The sequence below is a fragment of the Oryx dammah genome, unplaced genomic scaffold, assembly GCF_014754425.2.
Source record: "Oryx dammah isolate SB20612 unplaced genomic scaffold, SCBI_Odam_1.1 HiC_scaffold_28, whole genome shotgun sequence".
Taxonomy (NCBI): Eukaryota; Metazoa; Chordata; class Mammalia; order Artiodactyla; family Bovidae; genus Oryx; species Oryx dammah.
The window spans coordinates 43,030,577-43,053,781 of NW_024070212.1; the positions used below are offsets into that span (position 1 = coordinate 43,030,577).

At 37.9% G+C, this 23,205-nt stretch overlaps 1 protein-coding gene across 1 annotated transcript in view; it reads right to left on the minus strand.

Moving 5' to 3' along the window:
• The window catches only part of SNX7 (sorting nexin 7), a 122,504-nt gene that overhangs the window by 19,314 nt on the left and 79,985 nt on the right, over window positions 1-23,205 (minus strand). Inside the window, exon 8 of the mRNA XM_040232246.1 lies at window positions 1,195-1,347. Within this exon, the coding sequence (XP_040088180.1) occupies window positions 1,195-1,347 (153 nt within the window). The remainder of the gene's footprint in view (window positions 1-1,194; window positions 1,348-23,205) is intronic.

A 23,205-nucleotide genomic window follows, 5' to 3' on the forward strand; every position in this document is an offset into this window, starting at 1 on the left:
AGTGAGCTAATGCTCTTTTCTGACCTTTTTGAATAGCTACAGAGGAAAGGTGGGGATGGAAGGGACATAAAGTATAAACTATGAACTAATTTCCTGCTCATTCAAACTTCTATTTCTTTCCTGACTTTGCAAACAATACAAGAAAAGGAGTGTGCATGCTCAGTGGCTAAGTCATATCCAACTCTTTGTGACCCCAAGGACTGTAACTAGTCAGGCTCATCTGTCCACAGAATTTTCCAGGTAAGAATACTGGAGTGGGTTGCCATTTCCTTCTCCAGGGGATCTTCCTGACCCAGGGATAGAACCCGTGTTTCCCGTGTCTCCTGAATTGGCAGGAGGATTCTTAACCACTGAACCACCTGGGAAGCCCGGGTAAGAAAAGGAGAGGAAACGAAATTTTAATCAGCTAGGAGAATCATTAGGAAGCCCGATCAAATGATTTTTGAAGATGTCAGATCCTGCCAAAACAAGAAACTGAAGGTAAGACAAAACAAAATGGTAGCATTTAATTTTTTTTCATATATAAGATTCTGTTCAGTTTATTTGTATTGTTTAAAATTAGGGAATAGAAAAATAGAAAATAAAAAAATCAGTGTTTAAATAAGCTCAATTGTAACATATAAAATATTTGTAGCTTTTTATGTAATATATTATGAAACCATTTCAATTTGGCACTGGTCAAAACAACTTCAGTATAACTGCTAAAAGTCATGACTACAACTCATGGTGGTTTTGTAATTTCTTGTCTGCTTCATTAATAAATATTACATTTGAGGTTTTCTTTATGGCTACTTCTTAAACTTAAATCGCTTCCTGTCATCCTGAGTCTTACCTTAGATCAGTCTAAATGTGCAAAATGGCACTTACTTCTTTTCCCTTCCCCTATATTCTGAGTTTTACATGAAGATAGCGGAATTCTCTCTCACGTCAAGCTCAGCTCATATTAGGCACGTGGGCATGCTGTGGAGGAAGGAAAGCTCACCACCTTCTTACAGGTAAACACTTTGTGTTGGGAGGTGGGTTTAGTGTTGCTCTACTGACTGGCAGCTCCACTGGCACTGAGCCTCCAGAGAGGACTTTGAATGTGACACCTGGTTCCTGAACAGACTCTTTCAACACAAGACAAACAGAAAGTAAGAGAGAGGATACCTTTTTAAAAAGAAAAAGAAAGCAATCCTGCATATCACTAATTACCTGTTCATAATAGAGGATGTTTTCCTCAGCCATATTTGTAAACGCTGACTTGATATCATTTTGCATGTTTTGTTTCCATCTTTCCCAATCTGCTTTCAGGGCATTATTAGCGCACTCCACTTTATCTTCCAGTTTTCCAATCTCTTCTGTAAGCTGAGTTAGATCACAAAGAGAGATCAGTTGATCTATGCATTCCTGCCACTAAGCAAATTCTTTGAATCTAAGAGGAATATTATATATTTTTAAAAAGCACAAGAATATTTTTTTGAAGAGTCGCCGGTATAGTCAGAGATATCATGTAGAGTTCTAAAGGTCTGCAACCAATAGCACTTGACTTTGGATAAATCTCTCAAACCTTGGGCCTCAGTTTCACTATTTATAAATCAAAGGAAAATGAACTACAAGTAATCTCAAAATTCTTTTGCAATAACTCTCTCATTACCACTGTTTGTGGTGATAATATTTATGTTAAAAGATACGGTTTCACATTTTCAGCTTTTCTTTCCTGCTTCTCACTTTTCAACTGTTTCAAGCAGAATGCTCAATTAACTAACATGTTATAACATCCATATAGATTATTCAGTCCAGCCTGGAGGCCCAGGGGATTAACTGGCTACATTCCATTCAGCTGGTAACAGAGGCAGGTTTATATCTCAAGACACATGACACCTATTCCACACTCCATTAGACAAGCTGTGTGTGACAGTCACACCTCCTCCCCAAATCACCCAGCAACATTTGAGCAAGGAACCCACCAATGTATAGCTTTAAATTTAACACATTATATTTATACAAATTTTAACATATTTATCCATATTTTATTTATTCTTATATTCAACATACATGTATTTATTAAGTGCCTTCTATGTATCAGGCATTCTTCAAGGGCCTGGAGATTCAATAATGAAGACAACAGACAAAAATTTCTGCTTTTACCAGAACTTATATTCTATCAGCAAAGACAAACCATAAGCAAGACAAATGAAATATCTATCATTTGACAAAAGTGCCAAAAAGAAAAATGAAGTAGAAAGGTAGATAAGGAGTATAAGAACAATCAATTTTAGATAAGATGGCTGGGGAAAATCTAAATAAGAAAGTGTCATATCTAAAGTTGATCTTAGAGTGAATCATACAGCTCTTAGCAGGAAAAGCATTCCTGGCAGAGAAAAAAAACAGGACAATGGTCTAGAGATAGAAACATGTCTGGATGGTCCAAGAAGAGCAAGAAGACCAGTATGACTGCAGCAGGTGGCAGAGTTAAAAAAGAGGGAAGATCCTAGGAGATGCAGTCAGAGAAGCAGTTGGGTGACCAGATCTTACTATGCAGTCCATGGTAAAGGCCCTAGGTTTTACTGAGTGAGACCAAAGGCAGGGGCAGTTAAGCAGAAATAACACCATTTCTCCCATGTTTTATTAATAAAAGAGGCATTATACATTACTACTATTCCTTGACTCCAAGTATTCAAAAGAGGCTGTCATTAAGAAGGTCACCATTACAGACATGTTAAAAGGTAATAATGTGTGTCTTAGAATAAAAAAAAAAAAATGTTATTTTACTTTCAATGCTTGCTTAAAATTTTTATTCATTTTATTCATTTTTATTTTTTTCACTTATTTATTCATTTTGCTATGAAATTTCACTCTGACTTTATTTCATTGCAGCCATATTTGCTTTTATTTCCCTCAGACTAGATGTTTGGTATTATATAAATATTTTATTATCTGTAAAGTGTTAATCATTCAGTCATGTCCAACTCTTTATCACCCATGGGAGATCGATTTCATATATAGGGTTGGTTTTCATGGTTTGTGTGTGGTGGGAATATGTAGGTTTTTTTTCTTAACTTTTTCGTTTTGTTTGTAAACTATCTCAGTGAGGACATTTATTACTTTTATGGGTAACTATAAACTGTGGTGCTGGAGAAGACTCTTGCAAATCCCTTGGAGTGCAAGGAGATCCAACCAATCCATCCTAAAGGAGACCAGTCCTGGGTGTTCATTGGAAGAACTGATGCTGAGGCTGAAACTTCAATACTTTGGCCACCTCATGCGAAGAGTTGACTCACTGGAAAAGACTCTGATGCTGGGAGGGATTGGGGGCAGGAGGAGAAGGGGATGGCAGAGGATGAGATGACTGGATGGCATCACCGACTCAACGCACATGAGTTTGGGTGAACTCCGGGAGTTGGTGATAGACAGGGAGGCCTGGCGTGCTGCAGTTCATGGGGTCGCAAAGAGTCGGACATGACTAAACGACTGAACTGAACTGAACTGAACTGATGACTCTATGGGGTAATTATTTTGCTAAATCATAGAGGATGTCTAAAACGGTGTTGTGGGGGTATGTATGCTCAGTTGCTTATTCATATCTGACTCTTTACAACCTCATGGACTGTAGCCCACTAGGCTCTTCTGTCTATGGAATTTTCCAGGTAAGAATACTGGAGCAGGTTGCCATTTCCTACTCCAGGGGATCTTCCCAACCCAGAGATCAAACCCATGTCTCTTACATTTCCTGCACTGGCAGATGGATTCTTCACCACTGTGCCACCTGGGAAGCCCAACAGGACATTAATGGGAAGTCTAATAGTGGACTTTGGATGCTGGGGAATAAGCTAAGGTAAAATTACTGACAGACCAAACTCAAACAGGATCCATAGAAAGGTCATGCGCTGGTTACAAAACCTCATTTCCCTGGGTGGTTGGATCAAATCTTCCCATTTTCACAGCCAGATGGAAATGACTGGAAAAGTATCTTTTTTATATCTAGGATCAAGAGGTAACTATACCAACTGTAACTACACTTTTTCTCCTCCACTTAGGTTCTGCGGTCTAAAATTGCTCTGCACTGGAGTGGGATGACCTGCAAAATTCTTTACTGAAAATAGCTTCAGGAAACAGTATCTAAATCATATATGTTCCATCTTGCTTCCCCTCCTGACAGCTTAAAGTGGTGTCACCGCCATAAGGGCTTTACAATAATCTTCTCTTTACCAACCTGCAACTCCCCATCTTGCTAGCCCTTGTTAGTGGTGGCTAGGCTGGTTGGTACTTCTGCTCTGGCCCAGAGCTACTGAATTCTTAAAGAAGTCCTGTCCTGTTCTCTGACTTCACTCCAATCCACAGAAAGGTTTGTAGCCTTATCAGCATGGCACTGAGATTATATGATTAATGATAGGTTGAACTGATCTCAGACTCCATATTGGTCTTTCACAAGCTGTATGACACTGGGTAGACTACTTTTTGAAGGCCTAGATTCTTCCATGAACATAAAAATAATGATGCCTATCCCATAGGAATTTTTATTTAAAATTGCCCGAGATAATGAACACATTAACTGATGTTCACAGTGTCTGACAATTTGCCTACTAAATGTTATCTATTCACAACCCTCACCAGCACCACCATCATCAGCTGGTAGAATGGGAGCTGACTGTCTCTCCTCTTCTAGTATTTTAGTCTTTGGAAATATCCTATTCCTCTGCCAGGATAGGTATTAATTTCCAGTGCAATTTCTTGATTTATTCTCACCAATGTAGATGATAATATATTCAATTCTATATAATTCATTCTAAATATATAATACCAATTCTTATTTTTGCTGGCTATATATATAGAGAGACCATTTTTATTGATGACTCCATCATGACTTTAGTTTGAAAAACAGGAAAGTGACATTAGGTATTTCCTCATACTGAATCATCTTCCCGTAATTTTAACTTTTAGGAAACTCTAACTGATAATAAGTAAAAAACACTTAATTCAAATTAGAAGTAATCTGGACTATATCTTTCCTACCAATTTATAAAGATATATTATTAGATCTCCCTTCCCTTAGTTGACTGCAATTTTAGCAAATTCTTGCTAAAATATGTCCATACAGATGGCACAGTCAAGGTTATGAACATAAACACTCAATATAATTTCACCAAAGTGGGAGAATAACATGTTAGGTGCCTGGCAGACCAAAGAAGCCCCTCTAACCACATGACGAAGTTTCAATAACTCTAAAGGTAGGAAATTCAATTCATAGTTTCTACCACAAAACAACATAAAGACTGAGTTTTAAAAGATTAAAGTTTGAATCATTCATTTCACAAACACTGGAAAATTGGCCCTCTGTTGATGGAAAAACTGAAGAAGTAAACAATCCTTTTTGCCAGGAAAATGTTGAAATATCAGAATAAGTAATAAAAGAATGTAACATAGTGAAAATAATAGATTTAACCACAGGCTAATGTGGTAATCTCTAGCTTCAGTTATATTCAGCTAAAAAGGAGTCACATGATTAAATGAAAACCATTAATACTAAGAGCTCAGGAAAACAAAACAATATTCTTCTTCAATACTTTAGTACTAGGAACAGCAACAATAATAATGAGCATTTATTGTATTTCTGCCACAGGCCACCATATTAAGCTATCTGTTTTACATACATTATTTCATTTAATCTGCATTATAATGCTGCAAATTTTGTAATATTGTCTAGCTTTTGGGAGACATATACAAAGGAGAAACTGGGAGAAATATACAAAGGAGATCACATAACTTTATGTGGCATTATAGAGATTAAAACCAAGTCAAAACACATGTTCTTTCCAGAGTGACTAAATAGCCCCAAGTTACCTTGCCTGTATGCCAAAGCCTTTGACTATGTGGATCACAACAAACTGTTAAAAATTCTTAAAGAGATGGGAATACCAGACCACCTGACCTGCCTCCTGGGAAATCTGCATGCAGGTCAAGAAGCAATAGTTAGAATTGGACATGGAACAACAGACTGGTTCTAAATCGGAAAAGGAGCATATCAAGACTGTATATTGTCACCCTGCTTATTTAACTTATATGCAGAGTACCTCATGAGAAATGCTGGGCAAGATGAAGCACAAGCTGGATGAATCAAGATTGCCAGGAGAAATATCAATAACCTCAGATATGCAGATGACACCACCCTTATGGCAGAAAGCAAAGAAAAACTAAAGAGCCTCTTGATGAAAGTGAAAGAGGAGAGTGAAAAAGTTGGCTTAAAATTCAACATTTGGAAAATTAAGATCATGGCATCTGGTCCCATCACTTCAAGGCAAATAGATGGGGAAACTGTAACAGACTTTATTTTGGGGGGCTCCAAAATCACTACAGATGGTGACTACAGCCATGAAATTAAAAGACACTTGCTCCTTGGAAGACAAGCTATGAACAACCTAGACAGTATATTAAAAAGCAGAGATATTACTTTAACCAACAAATGTCCATCTAGTCAAAGCTATAGTTTTTCCAATAGTCATGCATGAATGTGAAGGTTGGACTATAAAGAAAGCTGAGCACCGAAGAATTGATGCTTTTGAACTGTGGTGTTGGAGAAGACTCCTGAGAGTCCCTTGGACTGCAAGGAGATCCAATTAGTCCATTCTAAAGGAAATCAGTCCTGAATATTCATTAGAAGGACTGATGCTGAAGCTGAAACTGCAATACTTTGGCCAACTGATGTGAAGAACTGACTCATTGGAAAAGATGCTGACAAAGATTGAAGGCAGGAGGAGAAGGGGATAACAGAGGATGAGATGGTTGGATGGTATCACCGACTCAATGGACATGAGTTTGAGTAAACTCTGGGAGCTGGCATTGGACAAGGAGGCCTGGCGTGCTGCTGTCCATGGGTTTGCAAAGAGTCGGACATGACTGAGCGAATGAACTGAACTGAGCCTTGCCTATGGCTTTCAGCTTTAAACTAATTCAGCTCTTACCTCAAGGAGTTATTATCTAATAGAATGTTGTTGTTGTTGTTTGTCCAACTCTTTTGTGACCCCATGGACTACAGTCCACCAGGCTCCTCTGTCCACAGGATTTCCCAGGCAAGAATACTGGAGTGGGTTGCCATTTCCTTCTCAAGGGGATCTTCCCAACCCAGGGATAGAACCCACATCTCCTGCACTGGCAGGTGGATTCTCTACCAGTGAGCCACCAGGGAAGCCAATCTAACAGAAAATAGATATGCGAAAATAAAACAAAAACCAAAGGCAGTCATTCAAAGCAGAATGTGATATATATAATAATGGAGGAAAAAAATTAAATTAGAATATAGAAAGATACAGAATGGAGGATTGATTCTAACAGGGGTAGGGGACATTCCAAGTGTTAAATGGCTAGGCAATGAAGGGATGAGGGTGTGGCATGAATAAAACCACAGAGCTGTTATGGTATAGAGCATGATAAAAGAACGGATAAGAAATAGGCTTGGAGGTAGTCAAGAAGAAACATGGCCTTCCCTGGTGGCTCAGATGGTAAAGAAGCTGCCTGCAATGTGGGAGACCCAGGTTTGATCCCTGGATCGGGAAGCTCCCCTGGAGAATGGAATGGCTACCCACTCCAGTATTCTTGCTGAGAGAATTCCATGGACAGAGATGCCTGGTGGGCTATACAGTCCATGGCACTGCAAAGAGGTGGACATGACTGAGTGGCTACCTCACGCATAAGACGAAATACGGGAAATATAGCTGCACAGGCCAACTGAAGACTGATGACTAGAGGCTATAATTGATAATGAGCATAAAATGAATTCTGTAGGAAAAGGTAAGCCACTGAAAGATTTTGGCTAGTAGGAGAGGAAGGAGGACAGGAAGAAAGAAACCAATTGATCTGCACAGGGACTGTGGAAACAGCAAGAAAAACTATGAGGATTTGGCTCGCTCCCTGTCACTCACCCAGCAGCACTCACTCAGCATCCATCCTTACTTCCTGTGTTAAGAACTAAGATGAAGGGTGAAAAACTGACTCTGCCCCAAGAACTCAGGCCTAAAGGGAAAAATAAAAACAACTAGATAAAATGTGATATACAGTCAATGTAAAGCAAATAGTGTGTACCATCCTAAAAGCAAGTTTACTTTGAAGTTTCTAAAAACTGCAAGTGGTTTGTCAAGGTTGGTACCTGGAGTGTGAGTGGGAAAAGAGCAAAAGAGGAAAAGAGATACTACTTTGCCTACACAGGTCCATATAGTCAAAGCTATAGTTTTTCCAGTAGCCATGTATGGATGTGAGAGTTGGACCATAAAGAAAGCTGAGAGCCAAAGAATCAATGCTTTTGAACTGTGGTGTTGGAGAAGACCCTTGAGAGTCCCTTGGACTGCAAGGAGATCCAACCAGTCAATCCTAAAGGAAATCAGTCCTGAATATTCACTGGAAGAACTGATGCTGAAGCTGAAACTCCAATACTTTGGCCACCTGATTCAAAGAACTGGCTCATTTGCTGAGAAAGACTGAAGGCACGAGGAGAAGGGGATGACAGTGGATGAGATGGTTGGATGGCATCACCGACTTGATGGACATGAGTTTGACCAAGCTCTGGCAGTTAATGATGGACAGGGAAGCCTGGAGTACTGCAATCCATGGGGTCACAAGGAGTGTCAGACACCACTGAGCATCTGAACTGAACTGAAAAGAGGAAAAAGAGACATGCAGCTGCCAGATACTAAAGGAATTTCCCGGGGGGAGGATTTTTAATTAAAAAAAGAAAAAAACAAGTGGAATCACTGAAGAATTTTAGGGAAGAGGACCAGGAAAGGGAGCATAACAATCAGGTTCCAGATATGAGGGGATCTGAGAGGAGGAGACCCTGAGACAGAATCAGTAGTGGGTTGAAAGTGATTAAGTGTGGGCATTGGAAGAAAAGATCATCTGGTCTTTCAAGCTGGATAACATTCACTGGAAGAACAGGTCAGGCAGGGTAAGAGGAAATGAAGGCCTAAAGACAACAGTAATAGTCATGCACAGTGAGGTATACATCAAACAAATTTTGGAGGTCAACCCTGTGACATATTTCACTAAAAATTTACTCCAGTTCTTGCAAAGTGGAAAAAAAAATACTGATCCCTGAGAAGGGATGGGGTCACAGAGGAAAAAATAATGAAATAACAATGGGAAAAAAAAAGATTGTGCTAAAAATAATCCATCATTAATATCAAGGCTTCAACAAGGGCTTCCCAGGTGGCGCTAGTGGTAAAGAATCTGCCTGCCAGTGTAGGAGATGTTTAAGAGACACAGGTTCAATCCCTGAGTCTGAAAGATCCCCTGGAGGAGGAAACGGCAACTCACTCCAGTATTCATGCCTGGAGAATCCCATGGATGGAGGAGCCTGCTGGACCTCAGTCCATTGCAAAGAGGGGTTTCAAAGAGTCAGATACGACTGAAGCAACTTAGCACGCACACACTGTCAACATATTACATAATCACTATACTTCATTATTTCTTATCCAGAAAAGTACATTCTAAGAGGTGGGTGTCAAATCAAAGAATAAAAGATACATGAGGTTCAGGTCATATCCCATCAACTTGGAGGTATCCTAGATTTCAGGTGAAGGGTGTTGCTTCTTGGTTTGTTTCTTTGGTTCAGTTTAAAGATATCTAGAGAAAGACCTGATGGCTAAAGAGCCAAGAGCAGATGTACTGGTTCCATTCACGTCACTTATAGCTCTGAACCGTGGTTATATCACACTACGTATGTTTGTCACAGGTCAAGTGGGAAAGTGCGTAAAATGATTTGGATGAATCCACCCAAATCATTCATTATTGCTAGGAAACAAAAGCTACATTCTAAGGGATAGCCCTGGGAACAATTAAACAGGTATAAACCATTCCACTATTTTCAATTGTTACTCAGTGTTGGAAGTACATGTCTACTAAGGCATGCATCTGCTAAGGCAACCACAGGTGCAGAGTCCCTCAAACCCAATTAACCACCTTGGAGGTTTTCCTCCTTATTCCCCCAAAGCTGACTTTAGAAAGTGAAACCAAAAAAATGTATAGAATTTTCATAATTTTTGTTAAAATAGGCCTATTGTATATTTTATTGTTCTATTACATTTAAATTTTTAAGAATATACTTTCCTATAAGTACAACCATCAGAAATAGATCTAATTTTATAGAAAAGTTATATAAACCCATGCAAATATAGTTTATTTATTACCTTTCTTTAACAAATGATTGAAAATTTTCACAGAAAATTAGTATTAACTTAATAAAAAAGATACGTGATAGAACATTTTAGAATTCCACAATAAAGGTAATTATTTTTCTTTGTGATAAAATGTGGCCCTGGAAATTATATCAGAAATATGTATTTATAAATAAAATAATACAGATAGGAACTATACGATCAGTTAGGCTAATGAATGAAATAGGATATAATCAAAGTTAGGGTAGTGAATAAAATAGGATTACAAATATAACATGAAAAAATATTTTAAAATATTGCTGAAAAGAACATATTTCACACAAATAAATTGCCAAAAATATTTTATAATAAAGGTTGGACACAAATTTTATAAAATGGGATCACCTATGCAGCCATGAAATTAAAAGATGCTTACTCTTTGGAAGGAAAGTTATGACCAAACTAGACAGCATATTAAAAACCAGAGACATTACTTTGTCAACAGAGGTCTGTCTAGTCAAGGCTATGATTTTTCCAGTGGTCATGTATGGATGTGTGAGTTGGACTATAAAGAAAGCTGAGCGCCAAAGAATTGATGCCTTTGAACTGTGGTGTTGGAGAATACTCTTGAGAGTCCCTTGGACTACAAGGAGATCCAACCAGTCCATCCTAAAGATCAGTCCTGGGTGTTCATTGGTAGGCCTAATGTTGAACCTGAAACTCCAATACTTTGGCCACCTGATGTGAAGAGCTGACTCATTTGAAAAGACCCTGACACTGGGAAAGATTGAGGGCAGGAGGAGAAGGGGACGACAGAGGATGATATGGTTGGATGGCATCACTGACTCAATGGACATGGGTTTGAGTGGACTCCGGGAGTTGGTGATGGACAGGGAGGCCTGGCGTGCTGCAGTCCATGGGTTCACAAAGAGTCGGACATGACTGAGCGACTGAACCCTGAATTGATGCTCATAAGCTATATGAGAGGTATTTAGAATGTATCCAGTGAGTATGTGCTCAGTCGTTTCAGTTATGTCTGACTCTTCAGGATCCCATGGACTATAGCCCTCCAGGCTCCTCTGTCCATGGGATTTCCCAGGCAAGAATACTAGCATGGGTTGCCATTTCCTCCTCCAGGAGATTTTCCTTGCCCAGGGATAAATCCACATCTCCTGACTGTGTCTCTTGCATTGGCTGGGGGACTCTTTAACACCTCAGCCACCTGGTGACCCCCCATGTATCCAGAGTGTATATATTTGATCTAATATTGAATGTTCAAAAATAATTAGGCTTTTCTTCTAAGAGATTAAAGTGTGCTTAAAGATGATTAAGTAGGACTTTTGCTCTTAAGATTTAAGGTTGATCTTTTAATGCTATTTCTTTCCAAGTTTTTCCAATACAGAGGCAAGAACTTTTATATTTACCAATAGAGACTAGAATTATTTCACTGGATTTGCTTGGCTATACCATGGTCCAACATTTTGCCAATAAAGGTCCGTCTAGTCAAAGCTATGGTTTTTCCAGTAGTCATGTATGGATGTAAGAGTTGGACTATAAAGAAAACTGAGCGCTGAAGAATTGATGCTTTTGAACAGTGGTGTTGGAGAAGACTCTTGAGAGCCCCTTGGACTGCAAGGAGATCCAACCAGTCAATCCTAAAGGAAATCAATCCGGATTATTCACTGGAAGTGAGAGAGTAACAGGCAGGAAGGCCAGGGGTCTCCAAACAGAGGAAATAGCTTGCAAGTGTCAGACATTTTTATCTCTCTTAAGCAGCAGGAAGAATATTTTTTCCTTCTCTATACAAATTTAAAAAGAGGTTCCTCTTAAAATTCTGTGTAGCCATGACACCTGGTTTCACCTGAAGTTAACTATTCTCACACCTAGAGATAACCAATGCCTTTTTCTTATGGAAATGTTTATCTTAAGTTATGATAATGTACTATGCATTTACCCCAAACTCTGTCTTCACAGCATCATCTTTCAGGATTTGAAAGACCTCAACTGGAATTCCATCACCTCCACTAGCTTTGTTCACAGTGATGCTTCCTAAGGCCCACTTGACTTCACATTCCAGGATGTCTGGCTCTAAATGAGTGATCACACCATCGTGATTATCTGGGTCATGAAGATCTTTTTTGTACAGTTTTTTTGTGTATTCTTGTCACCTCTTCTTAATATCTTCTGCTTCTGTTAGGTCCATACCATTTCTGTCCTTTATCGAGCCCATCTTTGCATGAAATGTTCCCTTGGTATCTCTAATTTTCTGCAAGAAATCTCTAGTCTTTCCCATTCTGTCCTTTTCCTTTATTTCTTTGCATTGATCACTGAAGAAGGCTTTCTTATCTCTTCTTGCTATTCTTTGGAACTCTGCATTCAGATGCTTATATCTTTCCTTTTCTCCTTTGCTTTTCGCCTTTCTTCACGTCACAGCTATTTGTAAGGCCTCCCCAGACAGCCATTTTGCTTTTTTGCATTTCTTTTCCATGGGGATGGTCTTGATCCCTGTCTCCTGTACAATGTCAGAACCTCATTCCATAGTTCATCAGGCACTCTATCTATCAGATCTAGGCCCTTAAATCTCTTTCTCCCTTCCACTGTATAATCATAAGGGATTTGATTTAGGTCACATCTGAATGGTCTAGCAGTTTTCCCTACTGTCTTCAATTTAAGTCTGAATTTGGTAATAAGGAGTCCATGATCTGAGCCACAGTCAGCTCCTGGTCTTGTTTTTGTTGACTGTATAGAGCTTCTCCACCTTTGGCTGCAAAGAATATAATCAGTCTGATTTTGGTGTTGACCATCTGGTGATGTCCATGTGTAGAGTCTTCTCTTGTGTTGTTGGAAGAGGGTGTTTGCTATGACCAGTGCATTATCTTGGCAAAACTCTATTAGTCTTTGCCCTGCTTCATTCTGCATTCCAAGGCCAAATTTGCCTGTTACTCCAGGTGTTTCTTGACTTCCTACTTTTGCATTCCAGTCCCCTCTAATGAAAAGGACATCTTTTTTGGGTGTTAGTTCTAAAAGGTCTTGTAGGTCTTCATAGAACCATTCAACTTCAGCTTCTTCAGCATTACTGGTTGGGGCATAGACTAGGATTACTGTGATATTGATTTGGTGCCAAGGTTATCCCAAATACATCTTATGGGTGAGGGGCCTAGTGCCATTCTGAGTTTTGAGACATTCCTTTCTTTCATTAACAGACTGCTAGTGACTATATAACATCCAGCTGAAGACTAGCAGGGAGGCACTCTTTCTGCCCCCTTCTGATGCCTATGTCAGAGGCTTTCTCTATCTCCTTTATACTTTAATAAAACTTTATTACACAAAAGCTCTGAGCGATCAAGCCTCGTCTCTGGCCCCAGATTGAATTCTTCTCCTCCGGGGTCCAAGAATCGTGATGTCATGATTCAACAACAACCTTTCAGAAGCACTGATGCTGAAGCTGAAACTCCAATACTCTGGCCACCTGATGTGAAGAACCGACTCTTTGGAAAAGACCCATATGCTGGGAAAGATTGAAGGCAGGAGGGGAAGGGGATGACAGACGATGAGATGGTTGGATGGCATCAGCTACTCAATGGACATGAGTTTGAATAAGCTCTGGGAGTTGGTGATGGACAGGGAAGCCTGGCATGCTGCAGTCCATGGGGTTGCAAAGAGTCGGACACAACTGAGTGACTGAACTGAACTGAACTGAACCATGCAAATGGACTTTTTCCTCCTACATTTGAACCATTCCCCCTACAAATGGACTCTGAGATTTTATTAGGACTTCCTGGTAGGGCAGTGCAGGTATTTAGGAATTATTTTTGGGCTTCCCTGGTGTCTCAGATGGTAAGGAATCTGCCTACAATGCAGAAGACCCAGGTTCGATCCTTGGATCTGGAAGACTGCCTGGAGAATGGAATGGCAACCCACTCCCATATGCTTGCTGGGAAAATCACATGGACAGAGAAGCCTGGCAGGCTACAGTCCATGGGGTCACAAAGAACTGGACACCATTGAGCAACTTTCACTTCACTTAGAAAGGCTTTAGATTCCACAAGGACTATGAAAGAAAGCAATTAACTTTTGGAGGGGTGGCACAAAATACATGTGACCACCTAGCCAGTCAGATGAGTGAAGTCACTGTTGTTATTAAGGAGATGACAAACAACCCCGATCTCCTTTATATTCTTGCTGGAAAGCTTTTTGATTATCTTAGTTTTCCTTGTCTCTAACACTATCAAGAATGGTCTGATAGCAAGAAAAGGAGGGATTTACGAGAAGTGGCTTGCAGCCATGGAGTGGGGAGAGTTAGGGAAAGGAACTGTGTTTGTGTATTTATGTTGCACATTCACAACACCTACCTGCTCACTTAACAATGCTGAGCTCCTCCTGTGGTCAGGTCTGGAACTGCATGTCACATATAGCATCTCATTTAACTTTCTCTATAACTCTTAGAGGTAGCTTTCTTCCCCTCGGTCTAGCTGGTTCAAGTTTTCAGTAGTGTTAACAAACTCTGCACCAGATGAATCTGAAAAGCTTTAACATCCTTTGGCCAGTTCTCAGTTATGTATTTCTTCTTCTGAATTGTTTGGCAAACTCAATCCAAGTTTTTCTTTTCTTTTTTTTTTAATGTTTCCTGGCCCCTTCCATTTTAATTTTATTTATTTGTACTCCTTAAACCTCTCTTCTCCTCCAATATACAAATAGAGTACAAAATATAAAATAGAATATAAAAAATAAAATATAAAATACAAGTAGAATATAAATAAAATACAAATAGAGTATAAAAGTAAACATTTATTTAACAAATCTTTAAGTTCTTACTACGTGCCAGGCACATAAGCAAGGACACAGGGATGAATACGAGAGGGAAGGTTACTGTAGCTGGGAGCTACAATCTAGGAAGGGTTTCAGATCCACACTGCATTGGGCGTTCCCTCTGTGTCATCTGACCAACTGCCTAAGAATCTATCAATGAGTTTGTGTTTTGTTTTGTTTCATAAAATAAGGAAGTACCTTCCAAATAAAATCTGAAGAAATCATGACCATCTAGACTCAAAGCTTTCCCTAAAAGAGGAAATCTATCTTTATATCCAACAAATACCCTTATTTTATCTTTTTAAGTTGCCTTAGAGTATGGATAAGATGGATTTGGCTCCTCTTCTCCTTTTTTTCCTGAAGTTTAATAAATTCATAATCACACACACTCTAAGTGACCTAGAGGTTGGATTCTTAAATCCATGGATGGGAATCCTGACTGTGTCATCTTAGTTAAATTTAGTTCCTTGATAGGTTGCAGTTTCCTCGTCAGTAAAATGAGGAGAAAGAAAGTTCCCACTTCATAGGACTGTTTTGAATAATGTGTTAGCAAAGTGCCTGGGACTTAAGCACTGAATACATGTTAGGGTTAGAGTGGCACTCTGAAGTGATTATGAAAGGACTATTGTAGGGTTCAGAAATGTCCTGACTGAATCTGCCAGTTTACTTCTACTAAGTTAGGGAATCCTTACTGAGGGCATGCATGTAAAAAGAACAACTTTGGGGAAACAAAGAGATGGCAATAGGTCAGAAAGCTCCCCAAATGCCCCCAAGATGTCTGGGAGTGCTGGTGACTGAAAAGGGAAAGGTAGTCAGGCTATATAGTCTATGTAAGGCCATTCCATCAGACCCTCCTCCAAATCAGATGGGCAAGACCAGAAAGACCAGAAATTACCTCCATTTTGAGGAACTAGGTTATCACATCGCATAAGTACATCATTTCACTCTAATACAAGATCTATTAGTATCTTGCTGATTATGGAATGATAAATCCTAAGACAAAAAATGCAGGTGGACCTTAGCCTAACTGACCTTAAAAGTATACTTCCTCATAACTAAAAAAGCCTGTCCAGCAACTTAAGAAGATCTCCTATACTTCCAAACATTCTCTTAAGCCTTTAGTTTTTCTTATTTACCAGAGATTAATTTTTAGAAAATATATTAGTTCATTCAAGAACTATTCGTTGAAATCTGCTGTGTGTCAAGAGTACCTACTAGGCACAGTGCCCCTATGTGAAATATTTCTTTTTTCTCACTGAATTTTTGGCATACTGATGTCACAGAGGTAAATCTTCCCTTAAACTGGAAAATCCTCCCAATTCAGACACAGTTTCATGATGAGATAAGTTACAGAATGCCTTGATGGGTGTTTCTTAAATTGGGATTTCTGTATCCACACCAATACTCAGTGATAATCTAGAGGATCATCAATGTCATAAATAAACATGGCATAATCTTGATATAGATATTTTATGGAGATCAGAGAAAATATTTAAATTAACATAAATATAAATATATTATGGAGTAGTGATATTTATATGAAACTTTAAAACAGGAGATCTTAAAGAAACATTAAGCCTGCATTGGTCATAGATGTGTCTCTAAGACTACTGGGGTATACATTTCAACTTCCCTGTACCAAAGAAAATAAACACTTTTGATAAAAATGTTTGAATTACACACTGCATTACAACGTGTTAGAAGTAAATCTGCTTGGTTACTGAACTACATACTTAATAAGGAATTAATACACATTGGCATGATAATTCTAGGTGAGTTAATTGCCAAGATTACCAAGTTTTATCAAAGTATCATTTATAAAAATTACGGATTGAAAAAGAAGTTTCCTCACTGTCTATTTCTTCAGGAATAGTGGCCAGGATGATAGAAGAAAAGTCAAACTTTTTTTCAACTACTTTGATCTATCACTGCTAAACAGCAATCTAGGGAAAATTTCACTTACCTCTCTAAGAAAAAACCACCTTACTATTCAATCACTCACTCTTCATCACTTATCCCTGATATTACTAGTATAGCAAGTAGCACCCCTTTGCCTCACCCTGTGATTGTCTCTATCTAATACTATAACTGAGCTCCTAACACTTACAAGGGTCTGCTCCTAATGCAATATTGGAAGAGTTCTTTTCCTAATGAATAATCACAATGTCACACAAATTACTCTAGCATCTTGAAATTAAGGAGGATAGCATGACCTTGATACAAAAACTGACATTTCTAATACAAACAATGGTAATTACAAATCATTCTTTCCCCTGTCCCCCAGCTTTATTAGGGGATGGAAGAAATGACCAGGGTATAATTGACCCCAGAAAATGTATAAGTTTGAAATATACAACATGATGACCAATCATTCTTATTCAGAAATGTAAACACAAAAGTCTTACATTTTAAGTTGAGCTAGCCAAATTGAACAAGTGCCAAGTTGAATTTATCTCAGTGATCCAAGGATGGTTAAAATGAGAAAATGTCTTAGTGTAAATCACCAAATTAAGTGAATAATGGAGAAAATCATACTACATTAGCTGGTACGGGAAACTTTTCAATAAATTTCAACACCCACTTATGAATCAACTTGTCATCACACAGGAGTAAATAAAAACTGCCTTAGCCTGATTAAAAATATGTAATTTTAAAAGTTTAGCAAGTATCATTACTAATGGATAAAATCCCCCCAAAATTTACCATCAGTAAACCAGTCAATTCTAAAGGAAATCAACCCTGAATATTCATTAGAAGGACTGATGCTGAAACTGAACCTTCAATATTTTGGCCCCCTGATGTGAAGAGCCGACTCACTGGAAAAGACCCTGATACTGGGAAAGATTGAAGCCAAAAGGAGAAAGGGGCAGAAGAGGATGAAATGGTTAGATAGCATCACTGACTCAGTGGACATGAATATGCGCAGCTCCAGGAGACAGTGAAAGACAAGAGGGCCTGGCATGCTGCAGTCCATGGGGGTCACAAAGAGTCGGACATGACTTAGCAGCTGAACAACAGAAACAGCAACAGGGATAATACAAGGATGTCTCATCACTCATAACTTTATAATGCATCTTTTAGCCAGATCAATAAGAATGAAAAAATAAATACAAGGTATAAAGATGGAATAAATAGGCCAAAACTATTAATATACACCCATAAGATTTTCTACATTAAAAATTTTAATTATATAAAGAAGTTATCAAATTATTATAAAAATAATTTAGAAGATTGCTGATAAAAGATAAATATGAAAAAGTAAATTATATTTCTATACTCTAGCACACCAAAAGTTAGAAAAGAAAAAATTTTAAATATGTAGTAATAATTTAGAGAAAATACAAACAAAATATAACATACTCTGGACTAAACTTATGAAAAAGTATAGAAGACCTTTTTGGAAAAGACATTCTAAAACTTTTTTATTGAGATATATCAAAGAAGACAAAAAAAAAGTATGGTTTCTAAAAATTATTCTACCTTAAATCTTCTATTTAGTACCTCCTTTAATTTCAGATTAAGTACCAGTTCCTCAGATAGTTCTTATCAGAATAGCATTTATGTACAATGTAGGTATTTTTTCACTACTCTCTCCCTCTCAGTCCACTGTTCCTCTCCCTAACATTCATTACGACAATCATTTTATGTATGTTTATGCACTTTCCTGTTACAATATAAGTTGTAACATGAGCCAAGTGTCTATCTTTTGACCATTCTATCTTTAGTACTTACTACTTAGAAATGAGTTAAGTATTTGTAGAATAAATTAATGATTTCAGAAAGGTGAAATATTAGTAACAAATCTAGTCTTGTTTCACCACTCCTTTCCAAGGACTGTTTTATTACACTGTGAAATACCACAGAAACTTACAAGCTGCCTATACCTTATCCTAAAGGTATGTATCACCAAAATTTCTGAGCAAAACAATACAACTTGAGGATAACAGCTATTCTTACTTAAGAATATCTTCACTTTTTTCTTTTTAAATAGTTTCTCTATTATTGCCTTTTATGGAAAAAAAATAACCATTAAATCTATTTATTCAAATGCTAAAAATTTCTCTTCATAATCAGAAAAGCTGAGGAATTACCATTTTGAAAGTCCTTGAAAATAATATACCTAAATAAAAAGATTTAGATTGCTACTCCATCAGAAGACAATAGAAAATTCTAAAATTCAGTTCTAATCTGACAGCTACCTCTTCTTAACAAGTATTAATTAAATTGCAGGGGAGGGAGAAGAGGGCTCTTAACAATAAAATTACATTATTTTCTGATTTGTGAGAGAGGTAAGATGTGTCTGAAAAATTAGATGCTTGATTATACAATGCTGCTCAAGCATACATGTGATTACTACACGTGCGTACCCTTTTTATATAGTTTATAATACACACTTTTCTTTAAAAGTAGAAACGTCTCTTCCTGAAATTCATTGCCAATTTTATTATCCAAATGTAACTTGTTCAGTAAAACACAATGCATTTTCTTAAAATGACAAATTAAGTCATAAAACACCCACAAACGCAGTTGACACATCTCCTTTCAAGTCAGTACCTCCACCACCATTAACATCCTTCAAGTAAGGAACAATCATGACACTGGAGGCAACAGAAAGCCAGTTATTAAGCAGCCCCATTTTAGGAAGTATAGTGATCTCTTCTGCACAACAGAAGCACAGTGAAAACATACAAGATAGAAGAGGATTAATTTTTCCTACTGCTTCCCTGAGCCCTATTAACATAAACCTTTAAAAAAGAAATGATATGGCTCCTGAAAAAAATTTTTAATCAAGTCTTTTAATTCTTTAGGTATAATTTCCTATAGTTGTTTTGGAAGAACATAATTGAAGCCTAGAAAAATGATATGCCATACTATCATTAGGTTTCAATAAAGTTAAAAATTATTTTGAAGCCAAATCTACACATTTCTTTAATAGACTTTCACAGGTCATACAATTTTCTGCCATTAAATATTTTATTCACTACTTAACCAAACAATATCTCACATATTATCTCATTCAATTCTCACTATACATCCATAATATAAATATTATTTTCCCCATTTTACTAACAAGAAAAAGGAATGCTTATTGAAGTTTAAGTTACTTTTTTGTAACTTTCTCCCAGAGTTTCCAGGTTCCCTAATTTGTGATCCAACTCTACTATATTACAAAATTCCATAAGGGGTCCATGAATTTCAGGACATATATTAGATAGCTCATAGGCTACATGAAGGAACTTCCATTTATATTTAACTCTTTTTTACTGGGGGCTTCCAGGTGGCTCAGTGGTAAAGAATCTGCCTGCACGAGACACAAGAGATGCAGGTTTGATCCCTGAGTCGGGAAGATCCCCTGAAGAAGGAAATGGGGACCCACTCCAGTATTCTTGCATGGCAAATCCCATGACCAGGGGAGCCAGTTGACAAAAAACATTATATTAAAGTGTTCAACAAAATTATTTGATATATGTACATATTGAGAAATGATTACCATAATATGGATGTCTAGCTAACATCCATCACCACACATATTTACCGTATTTCTTTCTTGTGATGAGATCTATTGAACTTTTAAGATTTGCTCTCTTAGCAATTCAAATATACAAGAGTATTATTAATTATAGTCACCACCCTATACATTACATTCCCACCACTTATTTGATAACTGGAAGTTTGTACCTTTTGACCACCTTCTATTTAACTCATGTAACGTTTTTAACTTACATGCATAGTTTATAATAAAGATAAAATATATAAGTATACTAGTGTAAGTAGAGATAATTTATAAATTTAAAATATACACATATGGGGAGATGTGCCAAAAATATTTAGGTGATAGATCAAAAAGTCTAGTGACTGAAATGTTATCTTTGCTGATGTAGTGTAATCAAGTGAATTTTTGAGGTTTTTTCAGACATTAATCTCTTTTCCATCTGAATCCCTATCAAAGATAAGAAACAAAGTTGACAAGAATTAGCTAACTTGTTCAAGACTGAACAATTAATAATGAACTATCAAAACTGAATAGTGTCTGGTTCAGCAATTTCATTTTTAGGTATTTATTCCACAGATCTACTGGTGCATTCATAAAATAATGCATGCAGAAGGTATTCACTGAAGCACTGTTTATAGTAGCAAAGGTTAAAAATAAATTTTCACCAGTAGGAGTCAGATTAAATAAATTCTGGAACATGCATATATCAGAAGATCATGTAGCTATAAAAGACTAATAACTGAAATTATCTAAAGCAAAGTACAGAAATCTTTATAGCATATTATTATATTCATTAAAAAGTAAAGTCAGAATGTATATTTGTATTTGTTGCACATCCATAAAGTAACTTGGAAGGCTACAAAAGTAACAAATGGCAGCATGCACATAAGTGGGAGTGGGAGTTGGGGAGATAGCATATAAGACGTGAAGGAGACTTCATTAAATGTGTGTTTTCAAATTTATGAATATTGAACCATGTGAATTTATTACGGGCTTTCCAGGTGGCTCAGTGGTAAAGAATCTGCCAGCTAAAGCAGGAGACGCAGATTAGATCCCTGGGTCAGGAAGATTCCCTGGAGCAGGAAATGGCAACCCACTCCAGTATTCTTGCCTGGAAAATTCCATGGACAGAGTTGCAGGGTAGGCTATAGTCCATGGGGACTATAAAGAGACGGACATAACTGAGCACACTCACAGACACACAATATATCACATATTCAAATAAATCATTTTGGTGGGTTTAAAGCAACATGTTAATTGCTTATGTTAGAGATCAAGAAATACATCTCTGGGAACAATGAAATGTTGACATTCCTAATGTTCTATAAATGAGCACTGGTGGTTGGAGATAACATTTGAGGGACACATACAGGGACTAAAAATGAGACACAGACCCAGAGACTCTGAGCTCCCTCTTTCTGGTTGTTGAACTAAATAACTGTATCACTTCTTCCAATGAAAAAAGAATATTAGATGACTCAAAGGTGTGCTGAAGATGCATGTGGAAGTGCAAAAGGTGATATTTCTACATTAATAAGTCATTTAGTGTGTATATTGAAGAATCACACATTCATATATGCATGTGATCTTAAATGTGTATCAGTCAGTTCAGTTCAGTCGCTCAGTCATGTCCAACTCTTTGCGACCCCATAAATCGCAGCACACCAGGCCTCCCTGTCCATCACCAACTCCCGGAGTTTACTCAAACTCATGTCCATCGAGTCAGTGATGCCATCCAGCCATCTCATCTCTGTCATCCCCTTCTCCTCCTGCCCCCAATCCCTCCCAGCATCAGAGTCTTTTCCACTGAGTCAACTCTTCGCATGAGGTGGCCAAAATACTGGAGTTTCAGCTTTAGCATTATCCCTTCCAAAGAAATCCCAGGGCTGATCTCCTTTAGAATGGACTGGTCGGATCTCCTTGCAGTCCAAGGGACTCTCAAGAGTCTTCTCCAATACCCCAGTTCAAAAGCAGCAATTCTTCGGTGCTCAGCTTTCGTCACAGTCCAACTCTCACATCCATACATGACCACTGGAAAAACCATAGCCTTGACTAGACGGACCGTAGTCGGCAAGTAATGTCTCTGCTTTTCAATATGCTATCTAGGTTGGTCATAACTTTCCTTCCAAGGAGTAAGCGTCTTTTAATTTCAGGGCTGCAGTCACCATCTGCAGTGATTCTGGAGCCCCCAAAATAAGGTCTGATACTGTTCCCAATGTATATAGGTAAGTTAATCTAAACATCATAAGTAAAAAATTGACATTGGATGAAAATCTTGTCTACTGGTGTGGGATCATCTTTGGGAAATTTATGCCAGGGTAACCTTACATGTGCATTTCTACATGTGATAGTGATGACCGTATGTGGCACACATGCATGCCCCTGTTGTATCCTCATTAATGGAATATAAAGAATGTGTCCAGCAATTTCCTGGTGGAAGGGGCTGTGATAGGTCTTTTAATGCATTAGAGATTTGTTCTGAACTCATTTTTTTGTCCTTTCTCTTACTCATTTTAGATTAAAAGCTTCTCCATCAAAGGGTTTCAGTAGCAACAGAACCTGCCTCCAGGAAGGACAGAACCTCTGCAAGTTTGCAGTTTATTTTGAAACTGCACCTGGGGATCCAAAACTCTTACCCTCCTGCCCAGCCACACTGCTACTGAGAACTACTGACATACACTATGCCTCATTAACTCAATTCACATTCTCTTCTTCTTTTTTTTTTTTTTTTTACTGAGAGATAAGCAAGGCAGGTCAATTTACTCTGAAATTCATACC